Genomic DNA, 15,533 nt, shown 5'->3' on the forward strand with positions numbered 1-15,533 from the left:
ATTCCCTAAACTGTAAAGTAAATAATAAGACTTTGCAGCCAGATAGCATCCTAATGCCAAGTTCTTTATATAATGACATATACCACTCTCTCCACTCAATATGCTCCTCAGTTTGAATTGAAATATATGCTACTCCTAAGAAAGGCACTTAGGCGTCTATTAATAGAGGAAGCATTAGCTAATTGCCTAACGCCATAAAGTGTTTACGTGGCACATGCTGACTTGACGAGAAGGAAAAAGAAAAAACATTCATTGCTGTGGACGACGGGATCCCCTCCCTCCACCTTCACTTTTCTGCTTTTCCCGCGAAACTCTTTGCCCTCTGCCTCAAAATGTACACAGAAGACAAAATCAGATGTTGTTAATACGCATTCTATTGTGCCACTTGAGTACAAAGAGGTGCTTTTTAATTTTTAAGTTTTTATGAATGCAGCTCAAACGTGATCCCCACGTTCCAGGAGCCAGGCCAATGTGGCTGTGCGGACACAGCTTTGCGAGACGGCTATCAGGCTTCAGGGCTAGGGCAGGGACCATACCAGGGGCTGCTGGAAACGGGTCAGCCCTCTTTACAAAGGAGGAGTCTTTCCCATCGTAAAATGCAAAGTAGCCAGCCGTTTTCCATTCCTCACGTCCTCAACCCTCCTCGTCCGGCGGGTTACGAAGGGGCCGGGAGGATATTTACCCTCCGCTCTCTCACTTCTCTTATTTAACTGAACCCAGGGGCAGCTGCTTCTGAGTGCAGCGCCAGCCGGCTCAGGCCCAGCCCCACCTTGCAGGCAGACTGTCGAGCTGACCAAGGGCTTTGGCCGAGCCGGCGCTGGGCTGCGGCGTCCGGGAAGCGGAAGGAGCACGTCTAGGAAACCGCGGTGTGCGTCGTGCTGAGGCTGGCGCGAAAGGCTCAATTTCAGGTCGGCAGAGCTCAACCTCGCCGCCCGCGGGCTGCGTCGCGCTGCGGACGCTGGGCTCGGCTCCTCTCGCAGCTGGGAGGAGTTGAGGCTGCGAGTTGGCGAACCTCACTCACCTGTCGGAACCTGGCTCCGGACAGGGAGCTGGGCCTGGCGGCCCCTCGGCCCACCGTCTTCCCCGCGCCGGGACGCCACGGCCAGGGAGAAAGGTGTGGGGGCCGCTCCCCGAAACTCGAGACGCCTGGGCTCCGCGCCCCAGCTCCCTGCTCACCTCTTTCGCCCCCAGGCGCCCTCGGCTTGGCGTGCCCCGAAGGCCAGCTTGGGCAGACGCCAGGGCTGCGGGTTCGAGAAGCTCCGCCTCCTTCTGCCACTTAGAACCACGGGGGCCTCCAGGAACTTTTCCATTCGGTCTTAGGCGGCGATCACTGCTGAGGTTTTCCGAACTTTGTAGGAAAGGGCCAGCCAAGGACCTCTGCCTCCATCCCACGCCTTGCCTGCCACCTGCCTGGGACACCGCCAGGCCGGGAGTTCCCGCTCCCCACCGCCCCCGGCAGCGACGCCCCAACTTTTCACGAGCGGTCTGCGCTCCCTGTCACGCTCCTGTGCCAAGGGCCGCGCTGATCTTCCGGGGGCCGGCAACGCTGTCTCCCCCGGCTCGCCCTCCTCCTCCCCTGAGCGAGCTTGGGGCTGGGTGAGCCCAGAGCTGCGGTGCACTTGAGCTTTCCCAGAGCTCCAAATTCGCTCCCGCCCCGGAGCCGACCCTTCGAGGAGGGATTGAGCCGTAGTGGTCCCGGCCTTATACTCCGAAATTCGAGTCGGCCCCCCCAGTCTTTTCCCACCGACCTCGGGTGCTGTCGCGGACCGGCTGGGAGAGCGGCCGGCGGAGCGTCCGGGCCCTGGAAACGGCGTAGCCCGTCGGGGGCTGCGCACACCATGGCCGGCTGCTGCTGCCTGTCCGCGGAGGAGAAGGAGTCGCAGCGCATCAGCGCCGAGATCGAGCGGCAGCTTCGCCGGGACAAGAAGGACGCGCGCCGCGAGCTCAAGCTGCTGCTGCTGGGTGAGTGGCTGCGTCTCCCAGACCCCTGAGCGCCGAGTGTTTCCCTCCGGGCCGCTTCCCTCGCGTGCGACCCGCCTGGAGGACCTGGAGCCGAGCGGGGTGCAGCGCAGCGTCCTCCCCTCCCCAGGGGCTCGCGGATGGCAGCAAGTTGGGCCCAGTCCTTTGCACCTCCAGCTGGGCGGCATTCTCAGGCACCCCCTTTCTTACCTCCAAACTAGGGCTGAGGTGTAACATTCGACCCCTGTCTGCTTTCCCCGTTGTGCTTTGCTTCTCTTCCTAAAGCCTCATCCACCCCACCCCTCGGCCCCCAGCGTCGTACAGCCTCTGCAGAACCGTATCTTGGATGTTGGGGATCGGTGGTGGGGAGCTGCTTGATCCCCATCTTGGGTTCAGCGCTAGCTCTGCCCCCTGCGCTCTCAGGTCTAAACAAGCACGCGGGACCGAGAGCTTACGAAGTGTGGAACTGCGCTAAGTTCTTGGCATCACCGCGCAGTGATGCGAGCAGGTGATTTCTCCGTTTGAGAATTAAAAACGGAGGACGGAAAGTTGGCGAACTTTTCCTGACTGAGGAAAGGAAGGCACAGCAGATAGCGGGTCGGTCGTCGGGGTGAAGCCCAAGCCTTAACCACTGTCCCGCCTGCCTCCCGGGGGTCCCTTTGGGGAGGCCTGTTTGCCGAAGGCCCACACCTGCCTAGCTCAGATCCGCTCAGCGTGTGCTCATATGCTCGTTCCTAGGGTTGGGACTCCGCTGCCCCAGCCGCGCTGGCTAGTTCTTCGTCGGGTTATTTTGGCCTCGGCACAGGCCTAGGTGAGACGCCCACTTTCAAAACCGTTAAGAGAATGTTAAGGTTTGCCCCAGATATGCCATAGGGCAGGGTCCCTTCTCTTCTGACGTTATAGAACCCTGTTCAGTCCATTTGCTGTTTGAGGAATATTTACCTTTTCCTTCTTTCAGACCAGGGTAGCAGCTATCATATCTTTCTAGAGAGCTGCAAATATTTAACTTTTTCTTTCATCTCTTCCAGACAGGAATCCTCTCTTATACCAGTTTATTCATCTTTAAGGAGTCACCCTCCCAAATAGCTTCAAGGAAAGAAAAGTCCATTTAGCTAGAAAAAAATAGAGAAGGCTTTTTGTCAGTTTTACCTTCAGACCTGGGCAAGGGAACCCCTGTGTAATTATTCCCTGGGTTTAGGAGGGCAGGGTCTGCCCTTCCCCAGGTTGTGCCCTTCCCCACTGGGCTAGTGTCTGCAGGTGGACCGGACTGCCCACCCAGAGTCCACACTGCCCACTGCACCCCAGACCCCCATTGAAACAGGGAATTCAAAGACCCCAAGCCTGCCCTGTGCAAGTAGGGGGAGCAGACCCCCTCCCTGAGGAGTGCCTAATGAGGCAGCTGTACTGGGGTTGTGGAAGAGCCTGGAAATGTGGGCTGAGGGCCTACAGGTGTGCCCAAGAGGCCTTCCTGGAGGAGAGATGGAGCCTGGGTGGGGAAGGGAAGGGATTCTGTCCATTGGCTGGGGCTGCCCTCTCACACCTGGCCCAGAACTCTGAGGGGTCTGAGAATTCTAATTGTACCTGGCCTTCCAGGTTGTTATAAAGCTGCATAAGTCAAGGAAGGAGGATTCTGTGACAGTCTGCTAGAGGATAGCAATTTCGAGTAATTATGTGGGCCCTCATCGTCCTCTTGCCCCGGGCCCCCCAGAGGTTAGGGGCGGGCCTGGCTTTAGCTGCATACTTTTTCTTTTCAAGGACAGGCTGAACCCTCTATCATTGTGAAATACTCTGATCTGTGTCAGTGTGTGAAATTCAGTGTCTGGAATATACCAGGAGCTTGACAAATGAAAATTAAACAGTAAGCTGAGCCACTCTGGTGATTCTTATCACCATTCAGGTGATAAGCCTGTTCCAAGTAAAATGCTTGGATTTACTCACGCTCAGACTAGGGTAGGAACGTTTGTAGGTATGTTTTCCCTGGAAGTCATACTTAATCCAGGTGATTAGAATCCTTCTTTGTACCCGCCAGGCCCTTGCCCCTCTCAGCACTGCCTGACCTTCCAGGATCCCCCTTTTCATCGTGCCCAGCTGTGACTAGCACAAGGCTCAGTGCTAATCACTCAGAAACTGTTAGAAAGTTTCCATACCACATGGAATTGTCTACAGTCCCAAGGATGGACTTTGAAACCTCTGGTTACTCTGTAAGGGAGCCGGTCATACTTGCATTTCTTAAGATAGAGGAGGAGGAGGTGATGCCCAAGATAAAGGAATCAGGGAATGCTGCTTTGTCTAAAGTCATGCAATTTAATTAAAAAAAAATAAAACACCTGAGCCTCTGTAATGGGTGCATTAGATGATCTGCTGCCTGGATACCTCAGGTGAAAACTCTGTTTTGCAAATGGGAATTGAGGATCCTGTGTGGAGCATGGAATGACCTGAAAGGCCACCAACTCTTTGACAAGGAAGCATGTTGTTGCAACTAAATGATTTGAGGATGTTTCCAAAGTGCATTCAGTGGGGCAGTATCCCGTTTGTGCATAATAAAAGCATGGGTCAGTGTCCGCAGGGAAAGATAAAAATTGCTGTCTGTTTGGGGCTGGTATTCGCAAGATGTCAGCATGGTGGTCTCTCAGTGGAAGGAGATGGGGGAAATAAAGGAGACGGCTGACTTTAGTAGAAAGAAATTCCTTATCAGTTCTTCAGATAAAAGTGGGACAGAAGAGTTCTAAGAGCCCTGATGAGCACCACTCAGTATAGGAAGAAAGTGTCTGGACAATAGCAATTAAATGGGGAGAAATGTGATCTTTTATTGGTTCTTGGTGTGGAATGAGGCTTGGGAAAGTGTTGCTTGTTAATTGGGTTGAGGGTCGCCAGCAACTCTGATGGCTTAATTTTGGATGCAGACCCCATCTTGGAACTGTCTGGAAGGAATGTGTACTGGGGAATTGGTATTTAACTTATGCTGGTATAGGGATTAAAAATGTAGGTTATGAGGCCTGACTGCCTGGGTTCAAGCCCTGCCTCTACCCTTTGTTAATTGTGGACTAACTTCTCTCGGCTCTGTCTGGCAGTGGTAAGTGGCAGCTAGCATCACACTGTTTTTGAGCATTTTTAGCCACCAGTGAGGTGTCATTTCCATTTTAGTTGACCAGTTGTAGGTCTCTAGCAGTTTGTGTAAGTTGTCCTGGTCGTGCTTTAACAAAAATGTTTCACCTTGGGTTTGCCTTACTGTTTTCTGAACCTTAAGCTGACTTTAAAATCTTATTCTCTTACACTAAAACGTTGAAAAATCTGAGTCCCCCAAAGTTTTATTGCATTGGTTATAACAAAATTCCATTGTAGAACTCACTGTCATGTTCCTGGGCTGGAAGTCTATTAGAGGGAATGGCGTAGACAGTGTGGGTTTCTCGGTAGAAACTGACAGAATTTTCTTGCTTTGTGAGGAGAGGGAGCAAAATGGTGAATATGCACATGTTCCTTCCTCTTGGCTTTGTTCAATCCAGAGTGCCAGGTACTGCACCGGATTTGCGCAGTGGTTCCCGTGTCCCGCCCCCATCACTTTTGGAGCACTTTCTTGTGGCATAACTACATGCCCCAGGCTCACCTCCTACCACTCTGCCAGTCCAGGAATAAGACATTTCACTGCAGGGCCTTGATCACTTTTAGTAGAGAACTGCACCCTTTCTTCTAAGATGTTTAAGCCACTTGAAACAAAGATATCAAGTCCCCTAATTCAAATCAAATCACCGGTACAGTATCTAAGCACCTGAAGAACCACATCTCTAAAGCACTGAGTCAGAGGATGAAAATTTTGAGGCTGTGCTGCTGTGAGCAGATTTAAAATGGAAAAATCTACCAGTGAAGTTTGACGAAAAACAATGTAAAAAGAAAAAAGTCTTGGCCCTCAAAGGTTTTCTTTTTTGTAAAAGATAAAAAAAAAAAAAAGATGGCTTCTAGTCTGTATCACCTTTTTATTTTCTTTTTTTCTGTGATACCTGAATCACAAGAGAAAAGTGTCCTTGTAAGAAGCCCCATGTGTGGCATTGCAGGGAGGGAGATGGCTGGATTGAGAAGGCAGACAGAGAGGGGTGTCAGCAAGTCAGTGTAGCCAAGCTATTGTGTTACTAAAGGCAGAGATTGAAATTCAGGCACAAGAGGGACTTTATTGGAAGGATTCTTACCAGGGCCTCTCATGAAATGAAAAGGATCAAATAGTAAAAAGCGGGAAAGCAAGTGCCAGGGCGTTCCTGGGGCCCTTCTCCACGGCCACCAACATGACTTGGCTCTGTCCCCTTTGGAGCTCTAGAGCCCCTGGGCTTTTCTTGTCCCTGTCAGAGAGCCTGCGGCCCCGTGTGGGTGAGGGTGCGCTCCTGGATCAATCACTTTTGTCTGGGAGACACACAGCACAGACGTGGCTTCATCTGAATACAGGTGGCCTGGGGCCCAGCTCCCTGCAAGGGCAGCAGCCACTGCTGCAAACACTGCCCAAGGAGTCAGAAGCGTACCAGCCGAAATCCCAGGGCTCTGAAAGTGGAAAGCACGGCAGGACCCTCTGCAGAGCCCCGCTTTCATTGCAGCAGTTGGCTGCTGGGTAAATTAATGGCTTATCACATTGGGCGGGGTTCTTGGTTGCAGACCATTTAAGCCGAAGAATAATTTGTTGGCGGGGAAGCAGGAAGCTCATAGACTTGATAGGGATTGGAGAGCAGGCTAAACCAAAGGGCAGGATCCAAGGTAGTCTTGACGTTGGGGTCAGACCAGACTGCCAGGCACACAGCCAGAGACGCGTCACCCGGAGCCGAGAGTCGCCGAGGCTGCCCTGGATGCTTACCTCCACGTGAGAGCCGCAAATGACTGTCTCCTGCTACTCTGTCACTTTTCAAAACCTCGGGCCATCTGATTGTGCCCATCTGCCAGAGAGCTGGGGGGAGAGGCAGGAGGGTATAGTGGTGAGAGCGTGCTCTCTGGAGCCAGCCTTTGTGAGTGTAAAATCTAGGCAAGAAATCGTTCCCATTGTGCTGCTAACCCCCGTCTGGGCTCGGTTACAAGGTCACTGATAGAAGTAGCATGCAGTTCCCAGAAAGGTATGGAGATAGGACAGTCAACAACATGAAGTCCCTGCTGGTGCCCCTTCTCAGAGAGCAGGCACCGGATGTGGGGTCATAACGTAGAATTTTTTTTTTTTAATTTATTTATTTTTGTCTGCCTTGGGTCCTTGTTGCTGCGCGCGGGCTTTCTCTAGTTGTGGTGAGTGGGGACCACTCCTCGCTGCGATGCGTTGGCTCTTCACCACTGCGGCCTCTCCCTTTGCAGAGCATGGGCTCTAGGCGTGCGGGCCACAGCAGTTGTGGCTCACGGGCTCAGTAGTTGTGGTACACGGGCCTAGTTGCTCCGTGGCATGTGGGATCTTCCCGGACCAGGGCTCGAACCCGTGTCCCCCACATTGGCAGGCTGATTCTTAACCACTGCGCCACCAGGGAAGCCCCATAACTTAGGATCTTGAAGGGAACAGCACGTTAAGGCTCTGGAAACCTGAGTGTTTTGTTTTGTTTTGTTTTTGTTTTGATGGAGGTAGCCCCAGAGTAGTGGGTATATGACCATGAGCAAGACATTCCCTTTTGAACTCTAGGATCCTCACCTGTAAAATGAAAGGCTTGGATCAGGTGACCTCTGAGGTCTTTTCCATTCTGTCATCAGATGGTTTATACCAGTGGTTCTCAAAGTGTGTTCCCAGGACCAGCAGTGTCAGCACTGGGAACTTGTTGGAAATACAAAGTCTCAGTCCCCATCATGTCCTTCTGAACCAAATTCTGGAGTGGGGCCCGCAGGCTGTATGTTAATAAGGCCTCCAGGTGACCTGTTTTATAGCATTAGCCTGCAGCTCAGGACTGGCCAGCCTCTGCTTGCTGCCCTAGGCTCTAAGGCAGATATCCTTCTCTTTCAGCGGATATCTAGGAGGCCCCTGGGATCAACCTGCCTAGTGGATGCTCTATTTCTTGAAGTTGAAGCAATCTTTCCCTCACCAACTTGATGAAGGGTCTTCAGAGTGTGAGCTGGGTAATCTGTAGCAGCTGTTTAGCCTTTGTCCTCAGGTGCCGGGTTGCTGGGCAAAGAGGAAGAGCAGGCACGCATGTATGTACGTCTTACCTTGGCAAGAGTCCTTACAAAAGCAACAGTGTGCATTTGCGTGGACCCTTGCACTTTGATGTACAACTCCAAAAGTTGTGCTCCTATAAATTGCAATGGTTTTATGGCCAATAACCATTAAGTAGTTACCTTTCCAGTATGGACTAAGTGGTGCGGAGGAAACATATTTTAGCGTGAGCCACCATATATCAGTCTGCTCTTTGAAAGTTCACCCTCTATGGAACATTGGCTGGTATTTCCATCCAAAGGGTAATATTCCTGGTTCTCAAGTTTTGTTTTCTTTCCTAAGTAACTGATACATTCTCATGTTTTGTACTTTTTTAATGAATGAGAGGAAAAGAGAACATTTATCTTTTATTATTTTGTCTGAACGGCATCTTTTGTATGGTCAGTCAGTTGTCAGTGACACACAGATGATTAACTATGCCACTGCTGTCTTGAACCTGCCATGAATAACACCTTCATTTTGAGTAACTCATTCCCAGGATGCTTTTCTGTTGCTCAGCTACTATGTAATTGGGAAATATAAGCTAATTGTATTACTAAACAAAATGAGATAAATGAAGGTGATAAATCATTTGCAGAATCATCATCTAATGTACCTAGTGGTCTAAATCCTATTTGTCCAAGTCAATGCCACTCAAAAAGTAGTTGTGGGGCTTCCCTGGTGGCGCAGTGGTTGAGAGTCCGCCTGCCAATGCAGGGGACATGGGTTCGTGCCCCGGTCCGGGAAGATCCCACATGCCGCGGAGTGGCTGGGCCCGTGAGCCATGGCCGCTGAGCCTGCACGTCCGGAGCCTGTGCTCCGCAACGGGAGAGGCCACAGCAGTGAGAGGCCCACGTAACACACACACACACACACACACACAAAAAGTAGTTGTGGGCCCCGGGCCAGTGTGCATGTAAGACAAGTACAGAAATCAAGAATAAGCATCTAGAAACTTTTATAGCAATTTAACATTGCTGTGGCATCAGAGGGTATTTTTATTGTATTTCATTGATGTAACAGTCTGCAACTGAATGGGAAAAATTAAAAAACTGGTCCCTTACCACAGAGTTTGAGAAACACAAGTGCAAACTTTTATGGGCGGGGTGGCAAAGGTCCAGAGGACTGGAGAGACTCAGCAGATGTCACAGGGCTTGTAGTCAGTAGCTAACTGACAGTAAGCCATAGTGAGGAGTCCAGTCTCTTAGTTGCCAGCCCATTCTTTCATTAAGTCACCGAGTCTTCATATTGAATTTCATTTCTAAGGCAACATCAATTCTAAGATATGCCATTGATTTGAAAACAGATTTTCATTTACTATACTGTAGGAAATATACACATCAATGCAAAGGCATCTTGACCTTGAGAATGTTAATTTGTGTGGCAATAAATCTTGAAATCAAGGATATAAGGTTATGTTTTTCTCTTTTTTTCCCTCTGATAGTACACATTTAAAACGAAGCAAAACTGCCCCAATTATTGACAAAGAATTCAATTTCGTAAAACTGATTAAGTGCTGAAATTAGATTGGAAAAGAAGCCTCTGTCATATTGCCATCAGCCCACTGAGTTCAAGTCATCTTATGCTATGAAACTCTAAAAAGAGTTGCTTCCTAGATTAGTGGGACTTTTGTATATAAAGAAGTTTAAGAAGAAAATTAGAGCAACAAAATGTTGTGAGAGCACCGATATATGCTACTGTTTGCTCCAGTGTCTGAATAATTGTGGATGGGCCACATCCAGGCAATTGGTTGAGTCTAGGAAGAGTTTCACATGAGACCTTGAACTCTATGGTGGCTTTGTTCACCACTGAACCCGCAATGTTGAGCACAGAGCCTAGCTTAAACACTGGTTGAATAAATATGTTTCTCTGTCTCTATAGTGGTTTCCATGAAATACCAGATGAGTAGTGTGAATTTCTTACAGGAGCTGGACGTCTCTGTTGTTTGGGGCACTGTAGGAACATTCATGGAAGGAAGACAAACCTGGTTTGGGCCTTGAAGAAAGGAAAATTAGAAAATTCCAGAATTGGTTTGTTTTTTACGTGTATAAGATCTGGGCTAATTACTCATTTTGAATGTGCTTATACCTGGATTAGTGGTGTCAGAATAAGAAAATTGAGCTCGGATCCTAGAAGTGAAATGATAGTTGGCAAAATATATTCTTTGTACTGCTTTCCTAGTAATGGTACTCGATAAGATTTTGATATGTAAACAGAACTATAGTTGAGACATTTGCTAATTGTTCTTTGCTATTGCTTTATTCTGAGATAATTTGAAAAAAAATCATAGTTCATCTTGGTCTTTATGTAATTTTTGTAAATATCTAGTAGTTCTGTCTGTATTTAAGAGTTAGACTTCATGATTTTGGAGACCCATCTCACACTTAATTTTATGAATATGAAATTTGGAAGCTCTAAAAGAATCTTTCATTACAATGACTTAAATCCTCTGAAGCTTAAGACCTAGTCTGATGTGTTAAGAGCCACACCATAACCTGACCAAATTTCATAGGAAAATGGCCTCTTTCTGTGCAGCTGGCAGAAGTAAGCATCTGATATCGCACTAAGTGGGGATATTTGAAGTGGCAAGACCTTATGTGCTTCACATATATATATGTTGGTTTGTTGATATAAATCTTTGTAATTGGTATTATTTAAAACAGTGGTCTTCAGATTTTGTAATTTTGAGTTTGTTTTTAAAAATTTGGGAAAGTAAACAAAATGGGACTATCCATTTGAAAAATTTACCAAGTGAGAATGTTAAAAATATTTTAGTATATTCCTCTAAAAAGCAATTTAAACGGTGATATTAGACACATTTAACAACTCCTTTCTTAACATGTCCAAAATGGAACACATTGAACCAACCTGAAGGGTCTTCACTTTACCTCTCCCTGATTCATGCGTTTCCACCCATCTTTCTTATCTCAACAAATGGTACCCCTGACCACCCGTGTGCTCAAACCAGAATCCAGAGAGTCTTTCTTGATCTTTCTTCTACTACACCTGACACTAGAAATGGAATAATAATAATAAAACATTAACATGTGTACATCCCATCATCATTCTGGGCACTTGAAATGAATGATCTCATTTGTTTCTCTCTGTGCTTGGAGGTGCAGTGACTATTGTCCTCCCCATTCTACAGATGAGGAAACTGAGGCTCCAAAGCAAGGTTCACCAGCCAGGGTAGAACCAGGGTTCGAACCCAGAGAGTCTGACTCCAGAGCCCTGGTTCTGAATCATGGTCCTGTTTCTGTCTCCCAGAACCAACATCTCACCCAAATGTACTTCAAGAGGCCAAATTTCCACTGTGCCCACTTCTTGCCATTGTATTTGCCCCAACTCTTGTCTGGATTACTTAATCCTCTACTGCTCCCTATCCCTGAGTCCTTTCTCCATGCTGCAGCCAGAGTGACCTCTTAAAAATGTAAATTGGATTCTTGTTTTCCCGCTCAAAACCTTTGTATGTCTTCCCATTGCCTTTGGATGCAAATCTAAAATCTGTGCGCAGCCCGTGAGACCTTCTACCCATCCCCTGCCACCCCTCTGCCATTATTCCCTGGGATCACTCACTTCTGGCTGTAGAGCCTCCTTTTAGGACCTTTAGTGGGCCAAATGCTTCCTTTTTTAGATGTCTGCACATGCCAGTCATCTGCCTTCAACATGAGTCCTTACTAGTCTTCTAGCTAACTGCTACTCCTTTTCAGAAGGCATCTTAAATACCCCTTCCTCCTGGAAGCCTTCACTGACTCCCTGATCCAGAATAAGTCCCGCCAGAGTATTCTCCCATAGCCCATTCTATATTTCTTTTTTAAAATGGTAGTCATCATGGTTTGAAACTCTGTTTCTAATATGGTTCTTTTTCATCTTCCCCGCTAGACTCTATATCTGCTGAGTGTAGGGATTATTAGAACCAGTGAGTCCTCAAGATCTTGTCTAGTGCCTGGTTCTTCCAGAAACATCTGCTGAATGAAAAAATGTATTGCCATTTAGTATCAATATAATTGCATAAATGAAAGGATATTTTAACTTCAAATAGTGGAAAGGGCTTATTCTTAATAGACGATACTTTAAATTGGATAAATAAATATTTATGACTCACTATTTGTTCATATTAAACTTTCACTTTTGGACTGATGAAAACTTTGTTACATACTGACATTGGATTGTGGGCCGATGTTCTGGAACCGAGGATTTATTGCATGCGTCTTATTTGTTTCCTAAGTTTTCATATTTTCTTATGCACAAAAGTGAAAAATTAAGTTAAAAATTTTTTAACTTAAAGAGTGGCATATTTGTACCAAAGACTGCTAGCAGTCTCCTGCATATCTTCTTTTCTCCCTCCTTCTGTAGTAAGGTAATATCTTGACACATGACCCGGAGGTAAAGACTGTATTTCTCAGTTTGCCTGCTGCTGGTGTGGTCATTTGACTAAGTTCATAGCCCATGGGATATAAACTGTAGTCATATAGGCGATTTCTGAGTTGTGACCTTAAAAGGAGAGGGGCCTCCTTCCCTTCTAGAGAAGAATGCTGATTTGGTGGTAGCAGTTAGAGCAACCATCTTTTCCCCATGAGATGGAAGTTGGGTGTTGAGGATGAAAAAGCAACACGGTAGAAAAGGCCTGTATCCCTGATACTATGAAGGTGCCATACTAGCCCTGAGCTAGGAGCGATGGGACCCTTTTTCAATAGCAGCTAAACTGGTATCCTAGCTAATAAAATATTATACATTCTGTTTTTTTTTTTTAAAGAAGATGTTGGGGGTAGGAGTTTATTAATTAATTTATTTATTTTTGCTGTGTTGGGTCTTCGTTTCTGTGCGAGGGCTTTCTCTAGCTGTGCAAGCGCGGGCCACTCTTCATCGCGGTGCGCGGGCCTCTCACTATCACGGCCTCTCTTGTTGCGGAGCACAGGCTCCAGACGCGCAGGCTCGTAGTTGTGGCTCACGGGCCTAGTTGCTCCGCGGCATGTGGGATCCTTCCAGACCAGGGCTCGAACCCATGTCCCCTGCATTAGCAGACAGATTCTCAACCACTGCACGACCAGGGAAGCCCCGTACATTCTGTTTTGCACTCAGCTTTTAAACTCCCGATATATCTGGGGGTTCTTTCCCAATCATATGCAATTCTAAGGCAGAAAAGTCAGAATGTAATATGTTTATGGGAGGGGTGTCTAATATCCAACATGATGAGAATCTTGGCTGGAATTCGATACCATATCTGGGTCTCTCATTCTCTGGACATTCTAGTGATATATGACATACTTGTATTTTCTGCAGTTGACTTTTCAGATATTTGATAGGGGCTTTTTTTTTGCGAGCAAATAAACATTTGAAGCTGTTTGTTTTACTTGATATTGAGTTTGTCAAGGTTGAGAAATATAAAAGCCTAGTTTTCCTAAGCCTTTAATGTCCATTTTAATTTTTGAAAACCTCATAATTTTTTAATAAAAATAACTATGCCTAAAAAATTATGCCTTTAACTTAATTCTTTGATTAGTTTTTAATTTACTACTAAGTTAACTCTACTTATTAATTCGGTGAAGTAAATAATTAAATTTCCCTTAAACACTTAAAAACCTATTAACATTTAAAAAACCTGAGTGTCCTCAAATATATCAACGCACTGACAAAGCTGGCAAGAAAAAGCTAAGCATTTAAGTGGCTCCAGTGATCTCATAAACCTAAAGTTCTAGATTAAAGTAATCTTATTCTTTTAAACAGTCAAATACTGTTTTCTAAATAAAATAAAATACTATTCTTAAGTGTAATCAAATCAAATAATAATCTATACTATTAACTCCTGTAAATTAATCACAACTCTAATATTCAGATTACTTTGTATCAGATTAAATGCTTTAAATGACAGCATCAAAAAAATTCAGTGCTGCTCATGATTATCATACCTATTCTTAAATTTAACTTGAGCATTATTACTGTATATTTGATTCGTTCCTTTTTTTTCCTCTTTTTAAATTTATTTAATTTATTTTAGTTTTGGCTGCCTTGGGTCTTCGCTGCCGTTCGCGGGCTTTTCTCCGGTTGCGGTGAGCAGGGGCTACTCTTTGTTGCGGTGCGCAGGCCTCTCGTTGTGGTGGCCTCCCTTGTTGGGGAGCACGGGCTCCAGGCATGCGGGCTTCAGTAGTTGTGGCATGCGGGCTCTAGAGCACAGGCTCAGTAGCTCAGCGGTTGCGGCGCACGGGCTTAGCCGCTCTGCCACACGTGGAATCCTCCCGGACCAGGGCCCGAACCTGCGTCCCCTGCATTGGCAGGCAGATTCTTAACCACTGTGCCACCAGGGAAGCCCTTGATTTGTTTCTTATTCCTTCACCTTTTGTGGCTTGCAAAGTTCAACCCAACCAAGAAGATGTACAGTCTCAGCCTAAAAATCAGCCACCAGGGAAGTCCCTACTGTCACTGAACTTTAAAGAAGAAAAACTTAGATCTCAGGTTCAAGAGATGAGAGCTATCAGGTTGTTTCTTAAAGCTTGTCTATATTCTGCTTTTGATATTCTGTGTTTGAACATATCAGTCTAATATTGTTTATACGTTTCTTTCCTTTCAATAGAAACACTAAGCTATTTAAGAATGAGTTAATTCACCCTATTTCATCCTGTTCTTGAAATATAAAGCCCTTGTCACAAACCATAAGCCTACCCAAACCTCTACCAACTGTAAGCCTTCAAAGCAAGTGTTTGGGTTTAAATGCTTCTTCTTGGTCTAAAAGTTGACTGAATCACCCCCTTTAATATCTTCTCTCTGCCTTTGTATTTGTCACTGTGGAATTGCAGACTGACTACAGGTAGCTGATGGGTGAGGAACCTGCTGGAACTTTCCCTGACCATTTTCAAATTACCGTTCATTTAGGGTAATGAGGAAGTCTTTCTGCCTTGCCTCAGTTAATTTGTGTCTGTGTTTGAGGATAGACTGGTGGAAGAAATGTGGAGGAGGCTTTGGTTTATTTGACATAAGCTCATCGGAATAGGATTGGACACTAAAGGTAGTGACTATCAATCAGGCATGGCCCCAGTGAAGCCAATTTGTGTGTACACATACACACACACACACAAATACACACATACCACCACCACCACAACTACCACCAGAGAATTTGCCTTTACAAGGCAATTTGAATTTGCCCTTAGGAGAATTAAACCAATTCTATCTGCAATGTAATTATATCTTGGTGCAAACCAGAAAATGGCAAAATTTATTATCCAACAAAAGTATATTCATTTGTCTAAAGTGTTCATTTTGAGCATCTAAAATTTCTGTTTAAAGTCACCTTGCTCTTTAAGGAGAATCATATTGGTCAAAACAGAAAGGGTTTTGTTTTTAATTATTATGATTCACAAAACTCAAAGAATACCTTAATTTATATTATGACATCTGGTAGGGCAATAATTAGAAATATTATTTCTGATTTGTATTTTTTCCA

General features: G+C 46.2%; 1 protein-coding gene across 1 annotated transcript in view; it reads left to right on the plus strand.

Annotated features, from left to right (window-relative positions):
* The first annotated feature begins 666 nt into the window (after positions 1-666).
* The window catches only part of LOC132427280 (guanine nucleotide-binding protein subunit alpha-14), a 194,919-nt gene continuing 180,052 nt past the window's right edge, over positions 667-15,533 (plus strand). Inside the window, exon 1 of the mRNA XM_060014596.1 lies at positions 667-1,962. Within this exon, the coding sequence (XP_059870579.1) occupies positions 1,839-1,962 (124 nt within the window). The 5' untranslated portion in view covers positions 667-1,838. The remainder of the gene's footprint in view (positions 1,963-15,533) is intronic.

Source organism: Delphinus delphis, chromosome 6 (assembly GCF_949987515.2).
Source record: "Delphinus delphis chromosome 6, mDelDel1.2, whole genome shotgun sequence".
In the NCBI taxonomy this organism is placed as follows: Eukaryota; Metazoa; Chordata; class Mammalia; order Artiodactyla; family Delphinidae; genus Delphinus; species Delphinus delphis.